The following is a 24,439-nucleotide window of genomic DNA, read 5'->3' as shown; positions in this document are numbered from 1 at the left end:
AACATGTATATTTGTCATGCAATACAGCTTCCTTTTAGGTTATCCCAGTGAGAGGCAATATTTGTTTAAAGAGGAAAATGAATGTATTTTCCAGTTGTGAATTTTGTGTCAGTGCACCCATTTTCAATGAATTTTGCCTCAGTTCCTGGGTGTTTCCTTCATAATTACATAGACAATATGTTGTTTTTGCATTTGAGGTTAGTTAGATAATCTGAACCTAGAGTTCCGATACAGATTAGTTATTTCAGTCCAGCTTAAGTATGGGTTTGTAGTTAATGAATACAATTTGAATACCTCACCTCTATTCTGAACTACAATAAGATTATATAAATACATGAATAGATTCTTTTAATAGAGGAAAATATTCTGATTAATCTATATACTATTTTTCTTTTTTTCTGTTTCCTTGGGGAGTTTTTGTTTTGTTTGTGTGGGTTATTTTTTTTTTCCTTAGCAGCTTTTCTTTAATTACATGGAAATTATCTAAGAAGGTTCCCAAGTGTATAGAGAGTATTTAGGGGGAAACATTATTATGCTCCCAGAAACATTTCTAGGAGATACAATCAAAAGCAAATGGTATATTGCAGGATCCAAAATATACATTCCAGATCTTTTGAAATGAAATAAATAAAAATACTTACAGTTCTGGAAGACAACTAAATGTTACACAGTTAACATGTTCAGGAAAAAATAATTTATACTTATGGTACATTACCACTGTTGCTTCTATACAGAATTTCCTAGGGGACACAACCATTAATGTTTCCTAAAAAAAAGTTAACTGTTCTGAAGCAAAAAGCAAAACATTCTAGTGAAATTACAACTGAAGTACAAGAATAAAATGTTCAACTAATAGTAAAAAAAACCCCAGACAATTATTAATACTCATTAATATTCAGCTTTATAAATTCTGTAGCTAAGGAAACATTCACTTCCTACTCTGGTCTTCATTTTGCACAGTATTCTGAAGTGCTTTTGTTAAATGCATGCTGTTTTACTGTACAAGCAAAGAAAGCATACACAGAATGACATTAAGTGGGAGTGTGTTTCTGTACATGCAATGTTCGTCTGATGTAGCTGTAATGATGAACGAGAAGCTCTTTGGAATGTAGGTGAAGGACATGTCCCCAGTGGTGTCACAGAAAGGATAACAAGAATTACTAAGGGCTGAGTATAGATTCAGGACTGCTGCTTCACTCTATGTGAAGGTGTCTGCTGCATCTTTTTTGAAGCCTGAGGCCTGCCAATTCTTAACCTATTTCATATTGGTCCATGCCCATGACTAAGGGTCTATCAGCTTAATGTCATATCTTTACCTCTGAGAAACGACCTTTGGTCATCCAGTCACAATGATTTATTGCGTGTTGGGACAAAAACCTCTTGCTACAAAGAAAGTCAATGTATTTTCTGACATTATTTTCTTCTGCTTGTGTGTTATGAATGAGTAGTAGAGCCTTACGTGCTGATTGTTCTTCTGATTCTCAAAACCAAGTGAGTTTCATGAAATCCACTGCATATTCTGACACAAGTGATGTGTGATAAACGTGGGCAAGGGGACAAGCAAGAGGCATCAGCCTTTGAGACCCATAGCTGGACTGAGCTGACCTAAGGTAGTCCAGCTGTCTGTTTTTCACACCAATCAAATAGTGAAAGATTTGCAACACTTTATCAATTTGTGTACAGAAATGTGAAATTCATCCTCAAGATGAACCCTCAACTTAATAAATTTAAGCTTTTTGGAATTAAATATTTGAGTTTACACAATTGTCCTATACTTTCTTCTTAAGAAGCGTGAAACAGTTGTTCAGTTATGTGAGACAACAGCTAAAGAAATACAATATTTGTGTTGTGGTTTTTTAATTTAACAAAAAGGAAAAAAAGAAAATCTTAATAGATTCTAGCTGTCTTTGATAGGTGGCCAGAGAAGGGTAGAACCTTTCTCATGAACATGACTTTAGCCCTTTAAAATCAGTCTGAATACCTGCTAAAATACGACTGTGTAACGCCTATTAAATAACTTTTCAAAGTTTATGGTTAAAATCTCAGGATTTTTCCCCTTCCGAGCATCTCTCCCATCCTGGTACAGATCAGGCTGTGTGTGCAAGTCCTGTAAGAACAGCCGACTGTTCTGCCCCTGTTTCACAGTGTCAGTGTATCTGACAGAACTGTACAGGGGCTGTCGCAGTGAATCTGTCTAAGTCCTCTGGCCTGCAAGCTTGTTTGTGTGAGGGATTTTGGGCCAGACTGGAGCAGGGCCCTGGAGAACAGAAGAGCCTGTTCTCTGTTTGGTTCCCTCCTGCTGACACTGAAGCTTTGTAGAGGACAGAAGTGTCTGATTTTACTGGAGCAGGGATGAATGCTAGACTAGAGAACAAAAAAGAATGAATGATTACAAGGAACTGAAGGTTTCTTATATTGTGATTCAGTCATTCCAGTGAGACATACTATGTTATTCCAACTACATACTATGCATTGACTGAGAGAGGGTCACGGTATGTGGAGGAAATATGTATGTAATAAAATAGCAGGATGAATTCACATTACACAGATAAACTTAGTTCTGGTGTTTCATAGGCTTTGAATATTTAGTTCATAATCTTAGTAATGTATATAATGTACTTTTGTCAGTATACTTTATATGGGAATGTGTTAGTACATAAAATAATTTAGGGGTGGGTACGTATGAAAAAAATAAAAATAGTAATAAAATGAAAGTTTTTCCAGTAATTAGGGCTAACCCTGTGTGTACAACTCTGTTTTATTGATCAGATTTTTGGTTTTAGCTTTAATGGAATAAATGAGATCAAAAGCAGTCTCAGAATTGAGCAAATACTTCTTTCCGTGTAATATTTTTCAATGAAGGTAAATGCTTGGGAGAACACAGATCAGTTTTCCATGCAAAGTATTAGCATTTGCAATTTGTTTATGATTTCGGGGAAGGGGTATAAGTTTTCTTTATATTAATATCATATGCGATTACAGGGGTCATAGTGTGGGTTTTGGTTTATTGTTTTATCTGTTGGTAATACAACTCATGAATCCTTAACTGGCAATGTTTTTTCTTAAGCATTCTTGAAAATAATTTCTGCAGAGAACCTGATACTCATAGTCATGATTAAAATGATTGATGCATTATGCAGCAAGACTGTCTTGTTTCTTGAGTAAGGCTATTCTATGGCAATTGAATTATTTTTGCAAGATTTAGGTAAATAAGAATGTTGAAGTTTGTTTCTTTCAAATATGTTTCTTTCCATATTATTTCAGTCTTAAAAATAGTGTTGGCTTTTCAGCAATATATTCTGCAATATTTTAGTAAGAATGATGAGTAAATGAAAGCACACCTTGACTTTGTATAGAGGCAAATTTTTTTAGGATTGTTGGTGTGAATCAGGTGTAGATGATTATCCAGTCCTAGTATTGCCCCTTATTTTAGTAATTTTTTTTTCAGAAACTAATAAAATGAGAATTTTTTCACGTATTTTACCTTGAAAAGGATCACTGAATCCTTGAGAAAAATGTTCCTGCTAACCTATCTGCAGTACTGCAGGTGTTTGTATTCAGAGAGCCCAGGACAGCATTCACTGAGTGTTTAGACTTCTACTGGTTTCAATGAGTTTGGCTCACAATAAAAGAAGGATGGAACAATACTACAGGGTTTTTTTACCATTTGCTATATGCAGTCTAGGTGCTGCTTTTAGTTAATCTTGCTTTTGTTCTTCTGCTGTTTTGTTTACCTGTGAGATCTTGCATTTGCTGTGTCTGGAGATTACTAGTGAGCCCTTGCATCTAATTTTGTTCTTAACTATTCTGTATTCCAGTGGAGACAGTTCAAATATTTGATATTTTACCTTTTTATTGATGTAAGATTCTTACACCCCAGCAATGTTTCTTATCAGAATTAGGGAATGCAATTTAGGATTGCAAATTAGGGAAGCCAATAATATCAGCTTCTAGTAAAAACTCAAGATCCAATACTAAAAGTGCATCTATTATACACATAACATAGCCGATACATTAAGATATGTGCTACATCTTAATAAGGGTTGAGATTGTCTCTGGAGCAGGGAGGTTATTATGTACATAGTAAGGTATGGTCTGTCTATTCAGAGTTCACTTTCAGGTAACTGGATGGCACTAAGCACTTGTAATTAGATGTAAAACCCTGTGTGTGTAGGTCACCTGGCTTATGTTGACTGAGACCTGATGTTAGCACCTGATGACTGTTTATTGGCCTGGGTGAAATTCACGGCTGGTCTCAATTAGTCTCCTGCAGCAGAGGTATCTTCATCACAATTGGCACCTGTGATGGCAGGCTCAGGAGGGAGGCCAAAGGTTTGAACAGGCGTGCAGAACAATCTAAGGAGTCATTCTGAAAGGCAGTTCTTACAGGTCAGGGCTGATGCAAATGCATGGAAGCATTAGACCTTGCACTACGGAGTGTTTAGTTACAAGGAAGAGCAGGTATGTTAGTATCTGGTGTGAATAATTTGGTGATTTTAATTTAGTTAATTAAAAATTTTAACTTCACCTCTGTAACAATGCACAAGACATATATACAGGATGGTGCTTTTTATTTGATGTATGTGCTTTGTGGATATAGTAACATAACTCAAAGGACAAGTTAAGTTATTTGTAAAGTTTTGGCTTTGTATTGCTCTGAATGACCACTTCAAAATCATGTTAATATCTATGCTTGTCAGTTCCCTCATCCTTCAGTTAAATGTATTTGCTAATTAGTAATGCTACCTGTTTGATGTATTCTTTTGTGCCTTGTTTGAGCAGAAATCGAATATGCATTTTGGAGATCACTAGTCTACTGTTTCCTGACTAGTTACACAGAATAACAGAATGGTAGGGGTTGGAAGGGACTTCTAGAGATCATCTTGTCCAACCCCCCTGCTTGAGCAGGTTCACTTACAGCAGGGCGCACTGGACTGCATCCAGGCGGGGTTTTAATATTTCCAGAGTAGGAGACTCCACAACCTCTCTGGGCAGCCTGTTCCACTGCTCTGTCACCCTCATATTATGGAAACGTGTCTACGCACTGTCAGCACCACTGAGATAAAGGCACGAGGTTACCCATGCTAGCTTTAACTTAGCTGTCTGGCCTAATAGTTCTAATGTTTCTGTTCCTTTTGTGCTCTTGGGACGTAGATGTAGAGACCTTTCATAGCAGAGAAGTTTGGTGAGTGAAGCTAGAAAATGCTAGGCTGGAGATTTAGGTTAGGATAAAATGTTTTCTCTATGTATATGAGCAGTTCAGTACTATACTGGGAAGCACTACAAGCTTGTATGCTTTCATATGGTTTTTGAGAATGCATTTACCACCTCATGTAAAGGCACTTTATAAATATGTGTTATCTGACTTCTCTTTTACAGCTTTTGAGTAGCTGAATTTCAGGTATCATTCAGGTTTACAAAGAGTGTATTCAAATAAAAGCAGTTGTTCATAACCCCATTTTGGATCCTTTTCCTGTTGTTTTTTTTTTTTGTTTGTTTGTGTTACTATTCTATGCAGTTTAAATGAAGAATATTTAAATCTTGATACATGCTGTATCGATATTGTATTGAGATATGACAAAGCAAGGTATACTTATCTGACAAAAGATAAAAGTTATGAGAGGATACCTTCTTAAGCTGTACAAGGTCAGAATTAATCCAAACCTCTTTGGTTAGTATCTCTCAGATTTGTGTTTCAATCTGAAAGTCTTTGGAGATACTGTGTAAAAACAAGTTAGAAACTGCAAAACCAATTTGAAGCCGCTAAAAATAAGTGAAATTTTAAAAGTAAGTTACTTTCATTCTTTCATTCATTAAATCCAATATTTGTAATGATTTTTTTATTTTAGTGTTAGAATTTAGCAACATCAAAATTCTATCTTGAAATAACTTTTAATTTAATGGCCAGAAATAAACCCTTAAAGGAATAGATACACCCACAGTGTCTTAACTGTAGAACTAGTTTCAATAGGGCTAATATAATTCAAGAGAAGCAAAGTGTTATTTACGTGCATAAAAACATTTCAGAGGGAATTTTGCTAAACTGTTTATCAAGTACACGAATATTAATAGATTTGTAGGCAGGGGAATCTTTGTGAGCATCAAGTGAAAAGGAAAAATGTGAACTGGTCTCTCTCAGGTTTTGTTACTTGTAATTTGAGGCAAATACTCATTTAAAAAAAAACAAATGCACAGACTTAGACCTTTTAAGACTGACATAAGCGTAGTTAACATGAACAAGCTTTGACGTATATGTTTTCTTTTTATTTGTAAGAATATATGTGCCTGTCATGACTGCAAGATTCCTGGGAATAAGAGGGAAGTTGGACAATATGCAAGTACTGCTTGTGCTTGTGGTCATGCTTAACAGCAGATGTAAAATACTTGCTTCTCTTAAGCATGTCCAGTCCATTTCTGATATAAAATGTTGAGCGTACATTTTGTATGTAATATTGTGCCATCTTTCTTGGAAATGTTCATATTCCAAAGGAGGTGAAGGCCTATCCAAAGTGCAAGGTTGGTTGATGTGTGAGTAGAGTATAGGGGAGTCTGGTTCTAGGTGTGTGAGATAGAATATTGAGAGGGGTCTTAGAAAGTAAGGAATGTTAAGTAATCTGTATGTAAATGTTCAACAGGTGTAGATTTAATGCCAAGTCCTGAACGATCTGAATCCTGGAGGATGAGAAACTTGAACTTTATGCAGAAAGCAAAATAAGTGGTGATAGTGCCAAAAAGCAGCAGAAGGGAAAAGAAGAGTGAATTCAGTGTTACCAGTGTGGATTTCATTGACTAAAAGAAGATCGGAGAGGAAGGAATTACAAGTAGGAGAGGTGAAGGATGGCCACCATAACAAGAGAGAGTTGATTACTGTTGATGAAAGCAAACAACTTCTAGAGAATTTGCAGACTTCAGTTATTAGCTGAGGGAAAGGAAGACCGAGAGGTGTTGAATGTGATAGCTTCTCAGTTGAAGTAGGAAAAGATTAAAAAGTACCAACTAAAGAGTGGAAAGAGGAGGGAGCTGATGCTGGACTTGTGAGCAGTGCTGATAGAGATTACACTAGTGAAGCAATTGGAATAGTAGTAGAACAATGGAGAGAACAAGTTCCCTGAAGGATTCAGGGGAAAAAATGGTTAGAAGAAAGCAACTGCCTCTTTTAAAATCAGAGGATAGAATAAACTGGAGGGGGGAAGGAGGCAAAATGTTGACTCTACAAAATTGAACTTCCTCACAGTACTTTTGTACCTATTTCAAGGCCTAATGAGCAGGCCTATATAGGTAGCTTTGTATCCATTCCGTATGCAAAGCTGCCTATATGCCAAAGCATGTAATTCTGCATGAGTGATGCAGAGCCAAAATTCTTAAGTTAAAAAAACCAAAGCAACTAACCCTTCTCATAGATTCTGGCATAGGAGTGTGGTTGGGTTATGGCATCTGACATATTTCTGCTGGAATGGTCTTCTGGAGAGTGTATAGCTGGCTACTTTGGAATGCCTTGGTAGTGTTTCAGTATAAACTGAAGATCAAAGCTACAAAAATCTCCATTTTAATTATCCTGAGCTGCATGTCTTTGAATGAAGATGGGTATTTAACTAGAACCCTTTGGACTTGACCATAAGAATTTTAAGATGTTTTAGTTGAAATTTGAAAGCCACAAGAAAGAATTAAAAGGCTAAAGTATGAGGAGTCATTGAACTAAATTTAAAATTTAATCCATCTTATTGGGTAGTGTCAAAATCGTGAGGTTTACTGGTAGGTGATGATAAATGAATTCTTCAAGGGAGCTGTGGAAGTATTGTCCATTGCACTGTGGGGTTCACATGCTCACAGGGAGTGGGCAGGCTGTAAACTGTAAGCAAAGGACAGGGGAAGTGGAGACTTAGAGATTCAGCTGCAGTTAATGGAGGATTTGTTGGTTTGATACATGTCCGTGTTAATATTTAGCCATTATACGTTAAACTGAGCTGCTGCATTTTGGACTAAGTCTGGATTTCGATTCAGGCACAATATATGAGAGATATCCAGAATAATAAAAGGAGAAGTGGTTCCATTGTAGAAGGAAACTGCTGATGTCCAGTTAATTTAATTCCTACAAAGAAAAGATACAATCTTTACATAATAGTATAATTAATCTATCATTTACTCTCCGAGATTTGACATTCTTCTAATTTTTTTCTTAAGAGATTAATAATCTTTCACAAAAACCTAAAACTTCAGCAAAATGTGTTTATGCTGCCCTACTATGTATACTGATAATTTCATTTGGTGTTTGTTTGGGTTATTTAACTTTTATTACTGTCACTTGAAAACATGCTCTAATTCATGTGCCCCTGCTGCTTATTTCACACTCCAAGTTAAATTGTTTCCTTGTGATTTCACAGAATCACAGAATGGTAGGGGTTGGAAGGGACCTCTATAGATCATCTTGCCTGCTTGAGCAGGCGCACCTAGAGCAGGGGGCACAGGAACATATCCAGGTGGGTTTTGAATGTCTCCAGATAAGGCGACTCCACAACCTCCCTGGGCAGCCTGTTGCACTGCTCTGTCACCCTCACAGGAAAGTTTTTTCTCATATTGAGGTGGAACTTCCTGTGTTCCAACTTGTGCCCACTGCCCCTTGTCCTGTCTTTGGGCACCACTGAAAAGAGCCTAGTCCCATCATCCTGACACCCACCCTTTAGATATTTATAAGTATTTATGAAATCCCCTTTCAGTCTTCTCTTCTCCAGGCTGAACAAACCCAAGTCTCTCAGCCTTTCCTCATAAGAGTGATGATGCTCCAGTCCCCTGATCATCTTGGTAGCTCTCTGCTGGACTTGCTCAAGGAGTTCCACATCCTTCTTAAACTGGGGGGCCCAAAACTGGACACAGTACTCCCAATGTGGTCTCACTGGGCTGAGTAGAGGGGGGACGATAACCTCTCTCGATCTGCTGGCTACACTCCTTTTAATGTACCCCAGGATACCGTTGGCCTTCTTGGCCACAAGGGCACATTGCTGGCTTATGGTCAACTTGTCGTCCACCAGCACTCCCAGGTTCTTCTCAACAGAGCTGCTTTCCAGTAGTTCAGCCCCCAACCTATACTGGTGCCTGGGGTTGCTCCTCCCCAGGTGCAGGACCTTGCACTTGCTCTTGTTGAATATCATCAGGTTCCCCTCAGTCCAGCTCTCCAGCCTGTCCAGGACTTACTGGATGGCAGCCCAGCCTTCTGGTGTATCAGCCACTCCTCCCAGCTTGGTATCATCAGCGAACTTGCTGAGGCTACACTCTGTCCCGTCATCCAGGTCGTTGATGAATATGTTGAACAGGACTGGACCCAGCACAGACCCCTGGAGAGCACCGCTAGTTACGGGCCTCCATCCAGACTCTGCCCCATTGATCGTGACCCTCTGAGTTCTGTTTTTGAGCCAGTTCTCTGTCCACCTCACTGTCCACTCATTCAGCCTACACTTCCTTAGTTTGCCTGTGAGGATGCTATGGGAGACAGTGTTGAATGCCTTACTGAGGTCAAGATAGACAACATCCACTGCTTTCCCTTCATCAACCCAGCCAGTCACACCATCACAGAAGGCTGTCAGGTTGGTCAAGCATGATTTCCCCTTGGTGAATCCATGTTGACTACTTCTGATAACCTTCTTGTCTTCTACATGTGTGGAGATGACCTCCAGGATGAATTGCTCCATCACTTTTCCAGGGATGGAGGTGAGGCTGACTGGCCTATAGTTTCACAGGTCCTCCTTGCCCTTTTTGAAGATGGGAGTGACATTTGCTGTCCTCAGGCACGTCTCCTGTCCTCCATGACCTTTCAAAGATGATGGAGAGTGGCTTAGCAAGAACATCCGCCAGCTCCCTCAGCACTCATGAGTGCATCCCATCGGGGCCCATGGATTTGCGAGGATCCAGTTTGCATAGGTGATCTCTGACCCAATCCTTCTCAAGCAAGGGGAAGTCCTCCTTTGTCCCTATTTGTCCTTTCTTCTCTGGGGGCTGAGGTGCCTGAGGGTCAGCCTTAGCAGTAAAGACCGAGGCAAAGAAGGCATTCAGTAACTCTGCCTCCTCTGTGTCCTGCGTCACCAGGGCCCCTTCCTTGTTCAGCAGTGGGCCCACTGCATCCTCAGTTTTCCTTTTACTGCTGATGTATTTAAAGAAGCCCGTCTTGTTATCCTTGACATCCCTTGCCAGATTTAGTTCTAAGCGGGCCTTGGCTTGGAATGAGGAAGCTCATCACATCTCTGCACACCCTGACAACATTCTTATATTCCTCCCAAGTGGCCAGTCCCTTTTTCCACATACTGTGAACCTCCTTCTTCCATTTGAATTTCTCTAGAAGCTCTTTGGTCATCCATGCAGTTCTCCTGCCTCCTCTGCCTGACTTCTTCCTCCTGGGGATGCACTGATCTTGAGGTCAGAGGAAGGGTCCTTGAATACTGTCCAGTTCTCTTGGAGTCCCCCTGCCTTCCAGAGGCCTAGCCCATGGGATTCCTCCTAGCAGGTCTTTGAAGAGGCCAAAGTTGGCTCTCTTGAAGTCCAAGGTTGTAATCCGACTCGTAGCCCTGCTTCTACCTTGCAGTATCCTAAACTCGACCATCTCATGGTCACTGCAGCCAAGGCTACCCCTAACTCTCACATCCTCAGCCAGCCCTTCCTTGTTTGTTAGGATAACAGCAGGAAAGTCTGAGGTGTGCTGGTGGTAATCAAGGTGCAAGAAATTGGGGCAAACCTTTTTTGATTATTGAGTTTGTGTGAAAATTTTAGTTTAAAATAATTGTATTCGATGTAGAGAAAAATGGAGATTGTAATACTTCAAGTGACTTGACAGGATTTTATATAAACACAAATTTGGGTGAAATATATATATGTCCTTACTCTTCAAACGCTCCCTCTTTCTCCTATCTGATACTTAACAAACAGCCCACAGTGGCAGCAGGCAAAGGTAGGCTTCATCACTTAAGATAAAACTGTAGTCTCTTTTTTTCCTCTGAGTAGTTTGTAGCCCTCCCACCATACATACTGAAGCTTTAAGCTACTTATCAAGTTGTACACAGTTTTTTTGTGGCTGATACCTGTTAGTTTTGTATATTACATTTTTCTTTGAAGTCTGAGTTTTTAAATATAATTCTGAGTTAATTTTCTAAGGGTCATATTGTTATGTATTTTTATCTGGAATTTTGGAAAGAATATTGTAGGGCAACACTACACGTGACACACTTATGTCTGCTTGTGAACATTATGATATCAAAAATAACCTAAATGGTAATTATTATAACTGGACACTTTTGTCAAAGTGGTTCTTTTGTGAAGCAGGCTTGTAGCAGTGTGTCAGACTTAAAGAATCTCTGTATATGTCTGTCTGAAAAAGTTTATTTGGTGTTGTGGCAGTAGCGCATGGTGGGTGAGAGCACCCTGTGCTTCTGAAAGTGAAATGTTGAAGTGTCTGTACTACCTTTGTGCTTGGTGAGTTGGGAGTGGGATTGAAAAAAGATTTTGCTGCCCCAATTTCTATTTCACCTTCTTGGTTCTGTCTGTCTATTTCTCTGCTTCTTGAGTCTGTACTCTGAAGGTAAAAGCTTAGATAAAGTTTTTTGGTTTGTTGGTTTGGTTTTTTTTTGTTTGGTTGGTTTTTTTCTCCCCTCCTTAAAAAATTAATTGCATATCATCTTAAGCTTTTCTAAGTGGGGGCTGCTGCACTCATTGCTTACTGCTCCACATAGTGTAGCCCTTCCTTTGTTCTGGCAACGATGCTTGTGCCATTGGGTGACAAGCACTTTCTGAAAGCTTTTGCTACTTCAGTTACCAGCCATACTGTCTTTCCAATTGTCTGGCAACTGATTCATTTGTGCCAATGCTAGCATAAAAAGTGGATGGGAAAACATAGACGGAAGAGAGCAAGGGCAATGGCAATCCCAAAGTAACTGAAGATGCTTTGGGGCCTCATCCTGTGCTTTCAGTGGACTGTTGCGGTAGGTGTAGGCATATGGTTTTGAGACACAATGCTCCTGATGATAAAATACTTTTTTCTACCCTGGATTAACTATACAAATAGCAGATTCAGTTACACCATCAAAAATCGGGTACATCTCATTGTATCCGCATACCTGGTTTCAGCGAAGGTTGATATAACCTGCGTCTCCACTAGATGGAGTTCCCGGTATAGCTGTGCAAGGATCGCTGGAAAAGAAAACCCTCCGAGTGGAGACCGGGTCTCGGGTGTGAGGGGAAAAAGAGGACTTATAGGCTTGAATGCTAACCTTGTTTTCTACAGTGAAAGATCACGAGTAAATCTACTGATTTTTCGAAGAGATACACTGGTGTGAACAGTATAAAATTGCATCAGGGGACCCGCCTTCTTTCCATCCTCCCCACCCCCCCATCTCTTGTTTTCTAGAGAATCTCTAGATGTAGGCCAGGAAAATAAGACCTGTCAAGGAACATACATCTTATGTTTGGAAATGTCTCTAACTTTTTAAGGGATGAAGGTTTTTATTTATTCCTTTTTTTTTACCCTCCCCCCCCCCCCCCCCCCCCCCATTGGTGGGAATAAGGGCTCTTGGTTTCTTGTGTTGTGAAAAATCTAAATAGTTAATGTTGAATGCTTATGAATATATATTAAGTGGTGCTGAAGAGGTTAACTGTACTATAGAGCCTTTGTGGACATTGGATATGAAATTCTGGATCAGTCAACAGCCATAACACAGTGCTTAATAGAAACAGAAAATTAGTGATTCTTATTTGCCCGAGGTAAGCGCGAGCCGCTGTAATGTCTTGATCTTTGTGCAAAGACCTCGTGAGGAAGGGCAATCTTAACAGGAACCTTTAATTAGAAATAGGGATTTTCGTGACAAGAAAATATCATTGGAAGGATGAGATGTTGCCCACTAACTGAAAACAATAGCAGGAAACCTTTTATTTAGTCTTTTTGACAAAGCTAATTATTTAAAAACATCAATGATATTTCCCTAGTTTATTAAAAAAAAAAAACCTATAACACAGAGATATAAGAAAATAAAATACTATGTAGAATAAAGGCAAAGATATTAATGCTCAAAATATGGTAACAAAACATTCTATTTTTAAGCTCATAATATGCTGCTTTTCCTGGTTTGAAGTCCTGGGACTATTTTTGTTCATGTGGTATTAGAAAAGGAGTGTTTAGAGAAAGGGCTGCACTACTATTACCTCCTGTACCACTTGCCTGAATTATTTTTATACCTCATCAACCATTTTATAAAGTTGAGAAGAAAAGACATTCTTCACATGGATAATGAAATACACAGTTGTGATTTTTTTTTTTTTAAATGCTTGATGTCTGGAGCATACAAACTTTATAATACTGTATGCCTTCTATATGTGTAAACTTGTTAGTGTAGGCTACTGCTGAGACAACTTTGAAGTGTAAAGTGATGTGTGGTCTTGCAGGTGATCTCTTTTAGATCTTTTTGTACTTGATGGGAAAGGTTTGACTGATTAGGCAGTCTGTTCTAGTAATTCTAAAGGTTAACTTCTAGGCTGAACGTTTGTAAGTGTGAAATTTGAACTTAAGTTTTGAGAAGTAGAAGGTGACTACCAGATCAAGTCATCCACTGAATTTGTTGTGAAGAGTGTTTTGGTATTTGTGTGTCAGCTGGGTGAGAAACGCTGTTGGGTCTTTTTGCTTTGTATCAGAGGTTCTTTGATTTCATGTTTTTATTTGCATACTCAAGATTGATCAGTGCTTTGCTGTTGGTATTTTTTTAAATGGCAGTCTCGTTGGATGGGGTGAGACGGTGCATATCTGCAAGTTCTCTGCCTGTGCTATATACTGTGACGCTGACAATCCAAATAGGCTGAAAAAGGGAGTGTTGCCTCTCTCGGTGGCATAGTAGGTATCGCACCTCAGATGGATCTATTATGACTGTGGAAGAACTTTTTATTTCTTCATTTCTAATTGAACTCCCACAGAGGCTGATTTGGGTTGTGTAGATTGGTAGCCACCCTTTGTTTTGAAAAAGGTTTGTAGTTGTTAATTGATATCTAATTGACAATATCAGCAACTGAGTTCAGCTACTGATCCAACAGAGCAGCACTGAAGCAACTGGAAGAGGCTGTAGGTAAAGTGGGCTTTGCAATTGCACACATTGATTTCTGTAGAATAAGGGAAAAATTAAATTGCAGATGAGATATTGATGGGATGTATGCTGTTCTGTGAAATTGCATAGTAGTTATAGTGATACCATCACTGTGCGTGAGGATAGAAGGTCAGGTTGTGTGCAGTCATTCACATACCTTTGGCAAATTTGTGGTGGTACTTATTGTATATATAGCCAAAACTTGGAATGTGGTTATTATTGATGGGTTGGGTTTGGTAGAAGAGAGTGTATAAACAAGGAAATGGCTTTAGAGACATTGATTTTATTTTTATAAAAATGAAACATTTGTTACCTTTATTTTAAGACATAATGACAAGTTATCCTTGGAAGGGATGAAAACTGGTAATGACTTTCCCCTGTATCCCTTGAAGTAGTATATATCAGGCTAAAGATTTTTTTTTCTCTTACACTACTGAATTATGTATATCTACGGTTTCTCTGTGTACAGATTATTTGGATAGTTAAAACATTGATGTTCTTGTTTTAATAATATGACCATAGACATGTAATAGTATTTGTGGGTCATATTTTTCTTGCTTTGAAATGTGTGAAAATTGTGCATAAAAGACCAACGAGAAATTTACTTTTACTAATATTAGCTACATTTACACTATGAAATTCTCTTGAAGTAATTAACTCTTTTGAGAGTTTAATCTGTGTTATGGATGCCCTTTTAGCTGTAAAATACTGCAATAGACAAAAGAAACTTTGCTTGATCATCACCATGTTCCAGAACTTCACTTTGGGAAATTGGTTAGACTTTTGGCTAGGAAGCATGCTGCCTTTGATTTTTCACATAATGTGGAACGAGTTGATTATTTGCCTCCTTACATAACATATTTGTTTTTCATTAAACATTCTGATAAGGTCTTATTAAAGTACCATGTATTATTTATGGTATTTCATATGAAAATGAGCTGACGGGAAAATTCTATTAGCTTTGGGCATTTGCAGACTAACAGCCTTTCTGTGCTAGGAAAAAAAAAAATTAAGGAAAGCATGACATCCTCCTGTCAGAACAGGAGACTGCTTAAGGCAGAGGAAAAGAATGAAAAAAGGAGAAAGGGCATAGAGAGTATTCGTTTCTCCTTCTTGCTGTCTCTTCCTCTGTAGCGTGTGGGTTTTTTTTTTGTTGATGGCTTGTTTTTTGTTTGGGTTTTTTTTGTGTGTGATAAAGTAATCTGGGCTGTTCTAGTAGATCAGTCCATGATAAACTGCAAAAGCATGGATATTTCCTAAGCCAAAACCAATCCCTGTATTGTAAGATTGTGCATGATTGTTTTGGTGTTGACTGCCGAGTTCTAAATATATTGGTTTTATTACATTGACTGCTTTTGAGAGAGAAAATTATGTAATAACTGATTCTGCTGGAAAATTTTTGGTTTTGCATGAAGAAGACGTAGTGGATCTAAATCAGTTCCTGAAGCTTGTGTGGGTGCAGGTATGTGTGCGCACATGTAGAATGAAAAAGAATATTTTTTTTTTAGTTCAGTACCTGAGTTGCAGTGACATGTTTCGTATCTGTTTCCCATTAAGTGGGGACTGTTTGTTTTTAAGGGTAGATCTTAATATCAAACCAGTTAACGCTGTTGATGAAATAGACTTCTCTTGTATGTGGGTTATTTATTGTTAACATTAACTCTTAAAAAAAGATATGTTTTTGTGGGAGTTGGATATCTTAAAATAGGTAATTTTAAAATCTTCTGCAGTCTTTTTAAAAGGAACTCCTTAAACCTCAGGTGTTGATTTGAGGTTTGACCTTTGCTGAAGAATTGATATTTAATTCATTTGTGAAATTCTAATTAAAAATAGTAGTATCTTCTGTTATACTTGAGTTGTATCTAAGAAAAAAATAAGACCTGTAACATAGGACCTCAAGGACAAGCTGTATTATAAATTATTTGATTTGCAGATCACATCCTACTTTATTACATAAAGACTAACTAGATCTACTAATGAATAATTATTACTCCATAAAATAAAGGGGAAAAAAGAAAAAGCCTGCAAGAGTGGAATATTAATTTGAGGTATCACTCCAAGTAAAATGTAAACATTAAATTCTGAAAATTGCAAATGTAATTTTTCCATGTAACCTGATAGGGCAGTCCTTTATAATAGATGGACTAGCTGTCAAATAAATTTGTAATTTTAGATGAGATGGGTTTTAGACCAATTTTAAGATACAGTCTTTATCCAAGCTCCCCTCCCTCCAGTAAAGTAGACACAGTGTGCCATAGAATTTTGTTTCATTCCTAGTGCTTCTGCTGCAGTAGTTACACTGATATTTCACAGTTTTGCTGTAATGCTTTTATAGGCTTCTCTGAGAAACTAGATGGTGAATAAAATTTAGATATGAAATTACTCTATTTTAAAAAAGCTCATTTACTGATAGGAGTGTATATTTGCTGGAATCCTCTGGATTCCACAATTCTTGCCCTTCCCCACTTTGTGCTTCATACTTTTGTTCTTAGAAGGGGAAAGCCCTTTTTATGTCAGGTGAGAGTCTTGGGAGGAAAAAGTGTGTGTGTGTGTGTGTGTATGTGTGCATGCAGAATCATAACAGGCATTCAGTCCCAGCTGGGCAATGACACTAATTGCCCAGATCTCATGGATGCCTGTGATGCAGCACACTCACTTTCTCTCCTTCCCTATCCTCTCCAGGGATTTTTAAAATGCAGTATTTGAATTTTGGTGAGTGGTAAAGACCCTGCCCTAGGACCCATTTGACAAATGAGAAGCTGTGCAGCATCAGCACCAGCCGACTGAGCCTCACTGAGTCAATCTCTCTCTCTACTAGTCAGCAGCTACTGTTGTGAGACAAGCTTCAGCTCTCTCTGTCATTGAGGAAGTTCCATTTGCTCATCAATAGGCTGCAGGCTGTATCTTCTTTTTTCCTCTCTGTTAAAAATTCGTAGTTTAAATCTACCAAGTTGCCTTGGCTGACAAATGAATGTAGGGTTCTAGCGCTGGGAGAAAAAAGGCATTCAAGAAATACTGCTTCTTACTTAAATAATCAGAAGGAAAAAAAAAACGTAGTGACAAGATAGGGCAAACGTGCTTGCATGCAAGCCCCCTCACTTGTTCTACGTAGACTTCAGAGCAACACCATGCAGCATCCCCTTACGGGTGCAACCTGCGTGGCACTGCCGAATGTGGGCATGTGTCCCCAGCTCTCCTGTGCCTTGACTTTTATGTACTTACAGCAGGTAAGTTTGCTTAACTTTTTCTTTTCCTATAGTTCCAAGCTTTGCCAGCATCATTTGGGGGATTTGTAATCTTGGAGGTATTTTTTGTGTGAATAGACTGTATAAATGTCTCCCACTGTGTGGAGTTAATGTTGTGTCTGCACTTTAGAATGGTGAGAGTGAATAGAAAATATGTTTTAACAGAGCATCAAGCTTTGGCATATCTTCTTTTTTCTCTTTTTTTTTTTCTTTTTTGCAATGTCTTTATTGAGGCTGTTTACAGATATTTAACACAGTACTTTGACTGCATTTCTTGTGGCTACTGTAGCAGAGTTTCAGCCATAAAGGACTGCTCTTTATTCACTGGCAGGCATAAATTATACTTCTAATGCAAATGTGCCCAATGGCAATTTTGTTTAAGCTTTCTTTGAAGCCAGGAATTTTAAGTCTGTGTGGAAACATGCTGCTGATTAAAATCAAGCTGATTTTTAGTTCACTAAAGAGAAAGACTTATAAAGCTATATCTGTGCAGAATTAATACTTCTGTCACGGAAGTATATTGGAATGGGTTTAAAAAATGTTCTGGTATCAGCAAAATGATACCAATTTCTAGTCTATTTAAGGTATTTTAAAAATTAATTTCATATAATTTTTGCTTCTGGGGTTTTTTTAAGTATTTCTACGTACTAATCTTCCCCAGATTATTTACTAGTTGGTACCCTTTCTCTGATATAACAGTAAATAAATAACTGGATAATAACACATTTTTTAAACTAGTGTTTTAGAATCATAATTGTATTCTACTGCTTTGTTTTATACCTGAGTCCACTGTTATAGAGAGTCATCTAGTAAGTGTGTAGAGCCAAGACAGAAATATGTTATCATACAAAAATGATTAATCCTCTTTATTCTCTTACTTTCTGCTGAAACTTCAGGGTTAAAATATCTTGTGCCCACTGTAAGAAACAGGGGCATTTCTTCCAACTTCCACTACAGTAGTTTATATGGATATTGACTCTCTTGAAACAGTCTCTAACTTTATTTCTGTATTTACAAATGCCTGAAAGATGTTTTACAGTATTTCTTTTTGTTCCTAAAGATTAAATAAAATAGATTTAAAGCTTATTTTGAAAGAAGAGAACTTTATTTGCAGGATATAAACCCTTCTGTAGTGTTTTGTTGGTTTTTTTTTTTTCTTCAATAGTGCAGTATAAACCATTTCTGACTTACAGCATGGGAGTGCATAATAAAAGATTCTTGTATACGCCCTAGATTATACATGCATGTGGGAGGGATTCGTATGTCTGCAATTAAAATTTGCATCAGATAAATATGATGTATTTAATATTTAACTAAATTGCATGTCATAATTAAAATCTGTGTTTTTATTAGTTCTGTGTTCTGGATACATTTTGGAAATTACATTTATAGATCAGCTTTAATGATCCAGTGTGGCTTGTGCACTTACTGGTTGTAAACAAAATGTATTCCTGTATTTGTTGGATTTGTTCCTTTAAGTTTGCAAGACAACAATTTTTGTGTTGAAGTTCCAGCTTTTGAAAGGAAAAATGTGAATTAAGGTGAGAGGTCAATATGGCCACACAAGGAGCTGATAAAGGACAACATAAAGACGAGGTTAGGTGCTATAATAACCTTCCTGTGTGAGCTATTGCAGTATCATTATGCAAACACATCTATCGTATGGCACTGCTTTAAGGTTTAAGAAACTGTGCAACCATAATGATTACTTTAAAACAGTGAATTCAATTCCATCTGTTCCATTTGAGAGAAAGATGAGAAGTGATTGCTAATGCACTTTACAAAGTGCTATATCTAGCGGATAATTTTTAACTCTTTAAGTGGATTAACTGCCACACTGAGAGTATCTTTTTTTTTTTTTTTGAAGTGTTGGCTTTCTCATCTGGTTAATCCTATTGTCAGTGTAGAGTCATTCTGATTCTACTAATAACAATTATATATAAGTTAAAAAGTAATCTGAAGTCCTGATGATAATTGTGGCAGGTTCAAAATTCTGTGCTTGTTGCTTCCTTTGATTGCAGGTTGGCATTTTAGTTATTCTGGATTCCTAGAGAGTCAGATAATTATGATCTTAATTCAGGTGCATTATATACTATTTTCTCTATTTGGTTAAGTATTTCTTTAGAAACGATGTTACTTTATCTCAAAATGATTCAAGCAGAAAGATAGTACTGTGATGACATTACCTAAGAAGGTAACATAATGTGGTTCTGGTTTTAAACAGGAAAGGATAAGAAGTGTTTTATATTTTTGAAAAACATTAATTAACTTTAACCATTACAGTCTACTTGGCTTTTTTTCTATTTTAACATATCTGATAATTTCTAGCAAACATACAAAAATACCTGGTTTGTTTATTTAGTGCAAATATCACTATTTCAGTGAAACCATAAATGTTTTCCTCGCTCTATAAAGTTGTCTGTTGATATTATACTGGTAACCTAGAAGCTTTATCTGGCAACTTAATAACTAGTGATCCCCCCCTGCCTGTGGACCCTGTGACTAGCAGTATATAGACATTATGTGAACCTGTTGAGAAGAGTATTTTTTAACTCTAAAAATTGCACTTCAGATATGTCTGCTTACTTGCACCTCAGGTAAAATGAATTCAGACATCTGTATTACAACTGAGCTCTCAGTTGTTAAAGTTTACTATCTATTTAGAATCTATGAAAAAATTAATTCTCTCTTTTTGTGTGTGTCTGCTAAATATGCTAGTATTCTGTCACATTTAAGTTTTATAATCACATATGCCTTTGCTGAAAGACTATGAAAGGCATTATGTTCTTCTCAAGATGGGCAAACTTCCTGTCAATAAATATTTTTTTTTTTTGTAGCCATGAGGATGGTGGTTTTCTGTGGAGCTGTATTAATCATTTGGGAAAATCTGTGTTTTGGTAGTCACTTAAAATTGGACATTATTTATTTATTAAACTAACACTGCTTAGGCAGTTTGTTTAGTGTAAATGGATAAATTGTTTTCCACAGTGTACCTACAGAAGCGCTCTAATACTTTGCCCAGTGTTAGAAACTTAAGCATTTGCTCTGATATCTTCCAGATTATGCACATATATAATATTTTAAGGACTAAGTAAGGAAACTATTTTTTTAAAAACATACAGGATGCTTTACTTAAATAATTTGAAAATAAGCTACAGAGGCCTAGTTTACATTACGGATTAACTGTCAATAAGATATTCACTTGAAAAAGCCAACAAAAACTAAAGGCTGCTTCTGAGTTAGTTAAGCTATTTGAAATAGTCCAAAATTATTTGGAAGTTCTCGTACTAAGATGCTTCTAACTTTAGAAATCCAGAAAGAGTTTTTATACAACATTAAAATCAAAATGACTGTATCAGTGGCAGCAGCTCACAGAAGGAGGATATATGGTTTTGATTTGGAAGTTGTTACTGTGTCATTATAAAATAGGGACAACCACAAATGTGTAGATGAATTTGGGTTAGAATTTTACCTAGTGTCAATACTAAAAGATACAGCAAAAGGGAACTTGGATTTGTAGTGGACCCTATCATTGGGTAATATTTTATGGTGTTAGAAACAGCTAAATACGTTTGTTTCCTCTCCTTTTCCTTAATATGAGACACCAGTGCAACGAATAATTTCTGACCACATGCTTATATCAAATGCTAGCATGAAGTAATTTTTGCAGCAATATTTTGACTGCCTGTAAATTGGGGTTTAGCGTATATTAATGGAGGCATAGTTCTGTTGACTGAGATTTCCCTATGATATATGCTGGCCTGGACATAGGGTTATTTAGTTGGTATTTTCTGGGTAAAGTAACAAAGTCAGCTGTTGTTTTGAAACATCACGTAATAGTCCATGTCACAGTGTACAGTGCTGCTGTCATTATTTTAAAATTGGTAATTTTTTTTTCTTTTTAATGATGATAAATGTGCTTTGTTTTAAATACTGAAGTGGTTTGTACAAAGGGTAATTCCTCTTAAATGGAGCAATTGCTCAGAGTGGACATTCACAGATTGAAAACAATCGAACTGAAACTTCAATATCAACCTTTTCTGTCTTTAACAAGAAAGTAGTTCATGGTACAGCTCTCATATCAGTGATGAAAAGAATCCACCACAAAAAAAAAAAACAAACCACAAAACAAAAATCAACAAACCCTCCATCTCTACCTCAGCTATTCCATTAGTGCTTACATGGTAAATTAGTGTAATTTTATTTGGGCCTTAAGCATTATGACTATGGAGAAAAGCTGAATTCCCCACTCAGTTACTTATGTCATGCTTCTGGATCTGATGATTTATAGGAGTCTGAAAGACTTTTTATCACATTCTTTCTTCATGGCTTAATTCAACTTTGATTTATTTGGTTGCATTTTCAATTGATGTAGTCAATAGTGTCAATAATGGAATAAGGATTAGGACAGATTATCTTTGTTAAAATTGTGTAAAGAATTAAAATGGATGAACAATTCCTGGATACAGCTTACCTTTTTTTTTATAGAGCACAAGCACATCAATTGCTGAATGCCACCATTGCGGTTACAGTTCTAAGTGTGTCTGTTGCATTTTATATTTTAGTCTTCAAAGGATCAGGTATGTTAGTTGAATTCAATAACTGATGTTTTATGATGACACTGTTTAAACCTATCATGAGAATACTACTTTTCTTTACCTAGTCCATTTATAGTACTCACTCACTCTGTGGATCTCCTGTAAAATCAGTTATTCTGACTTTAGCTCATGAAAATTCTAAGCATCTGTTAGCTTACAGATTGGAGTCTTTGCACAGTTTTGTTCCTCAGTCTACTATTTCATGGCAGTTTTCATGTGAGAACATACAACCTCTGCTTATGACTGCATGAGTGAAAAGAAGTCCACGTTACTAATGCTCACTCACCATCTGTTTTTCTTACAGCTGGGCCTTGAATAATTGTCCAGTAGCTGATGGGCTGAGGGTAGGCAATCTTTTCAGGGTTTTCTGATTCATTTAACCAGCTTCACTGCCCCAAGAGAAACATAGTGCTTGTTTATTCACATGTATAGGGTAAAAAAACCTGTACTTTGTCAGATAGATTATAGTACTCTGTAGCACGCTAATTCCTTTTTTTTTTTTTTTTGTTTTAACAAACAATATCATGTAAATGGATTTGCATCTAAGGGGGCATTGTGGCAGTCTTAGGGAATTTTGGTATATGAATGAAAGTGACCTCAGAAGTTGGGAGTGTAATTGTTGCATCCAGTAGTAGTACTGTTAATGTGGAAGTAAGGAATGATGTCTTGATGTGCTGTTTATCTTAATTAGGGTAAATAAGATCACTTGGTATTTGCCAATAAATGTATTTGAGACTCTAGTTCTGATTCAAGACTAATTTAAATGTGAGACAAAAGATATGTAAACAAGAGCTGTTTTGTTGTTTTCCAGAGACTAATGAGAAGTGGCTTAGAGATCAAGTGCTATAGCAGTGCTCATTCTGAATAAGAACTAGTTTGGGGCATTTAACTACAGTGTTGTCAAACAAGGTCAGTCTCCTTTTGCAATAGTAGAGGAGGTGCTTTAGTTAAGTAGTCTTCTCGTTAAATAATAGAAGAAAAAAATAAAAACAAACAAAAACACGGACACACACCCCAAACAAAGAAGAAAACAAACCCTAACCAAAAAAAAGAAAACCCCACCAGAACCCAACCCCAAACACAACCCCCTCACAATCAACCAGAATGAGTTAGGTTACTTGAAGCTTTGGAATGTATGAGCAAGAGCAGTTGCAAAGGAGCTTCCACGTGGCAGAAGCAGGTGATTATTTTTGGCTCAGAACCATTTTTATAGCTGGGGTCTTTGACCATCTTAAAATATTTCAGCTGAAAAGTGATGGCTGGATTTTCTGTCATGAGCTATTCGTAAGTTGTCACTATCCATTGATATTTGCTAAATATGTATATGGATGGTTATTTTCTGAAAAATCGTGGTGTAGTATTTTATGCCAAGGGACGTGTGCATTGGTTATTTAAGCAGGGGTTTTTCTTAGGGCAACTAGTAGATATTTCATTGAGTTTGTTTAGATTTTTTGACCAGTAGCCATGCAATACTAGACTGTGAAGTTTTTTGTTTTCAATGTGTGTATTTCTGAACTGGTAAATTAATACTATGATCATGTTAATATTCTGTTTAAAATAATTTTGTAGTATTTCATAGGTCGTATAAATGAAAGTGATGAGAATTGTGACACTAGAATTTATCACCTTGCTTTATAGAGTTAGAATAATGTTAGTGGAAAGGAGAAGTCAACACCCTCCAAGACTCCTTCAAGCTTTGCTGCCTTTTAAAGGCAGCATGTGCGATTGATTTATCAGTTTTAAAGTGTGATGTGTAGTACAAGAGCTCTCCTGAGGAACTCCTGTCATTTCTTTGCTAGCATTGCTCATTTACCTCTGAGTTGCCTAGTGCAGCGCCATTGACTTCTTTTACATTTGTCTTCCCCTCCTACTCAGTCAGTGCAGCAGCCCAGTGAATTTAATTAGAGAAAATAGCATATCTAATGCCTACAGTATCCTGACTAGTTGTAGTTGAGCCTTTGGTCTTTTGCACTATAGCAGGCTCCAGCTGTGGGGAGATCTCACTGTGTTTTGATCCTGCTTTCTTTCGTTGTGTTGAACACATGCAGAATCAAAATTAGATACTGTAGTAAGAACTGAAGCATTCAAAAAATTATTTTTTGTTCACAGTGAGTCACCGATCTTTATTTTTTCCCCCAGATGTGAAAAGAAAGTGTGTGGTACTTTAGAATTTAAACTTAAGATGTTCAGATGCTCATGAATAAGAATGCAAGTGCTTTCATCTTAGGCCATTTTTTAAATTTACCTTTTGACCCTTTATATCAAAACATACCAAAAATTGTTGGTCTTCCTGTCTCTGACATGTTGAATATGCTTTTTTTTTTGGTATCTGTGCATAAATTTAGTAGTATCATCTCATATATATTTGTGAGGTGTGCGTATATACTTATGACATGCCTTGCCTTAATTCCTTAACTGACTTGCACTAACATTTATTATCACTTTTATTATTATTATGAGGTTTTGAAGACTGCTTTTTTGGTTTTGCTTC

The 24,439-nt window shown here is 37.1% G+C and overlaps 1 protein-coding gene across 13 annotated transcripts in view; it reads left to right on the top strand.

Annotated features, from left to right (window-relative positions):
- The window catches only part of RBFOX1 (RNA binding fox-1 homolog 1), a 1,436,581-nt gene that overhangs the window by 1,130,889 nt on the left and 281,253 nt on the right, over positions 1 to 24,439 (top strand). The window contains exon 1 of one of the 13 annotated variants that reach the window (XM_075105342.1): positions 16,942 to 17,332. The exons of 9 other annotated variants lie outside the window; for them this stretch is intronic. In XM_075105342.1, the coding sequence (XP_074961443.1) occupies positions 17,189 to 17,332 (144 nt within the window). In that variant the 5' untranslated portion in view covers positions 16,942 to 17,188. Of the gene's footprint in view, positions 1 to 16,941; positions 17,333 to 24,439 lie in introns of those variants that run through there. 3 more of the 13 variants (XM_075105337.1, XM_075105341.1, XM_075105335.1) reach the window with 3 other exon arrangements.

This window comes from Phalacrocorax aristotelis, chromosome 10 (assembly GCF_949628215.1).
Source record: "Phalacrocorax aristotelis chromosome 10, bGulAri2.1, whole genome shotgun sequence".
NCBI lineage: Eukaryota > Metazoa > Chordata > Aves > Suliformes > Phalacrocoracidae > Phalacrocorax > Phalacrocorax aristotelis.
The sequence above is the reverse complement of the archived record's forward strand: the minus strand, read 5'-3'. Positions and strand labels throughout refer to the sequence as shown.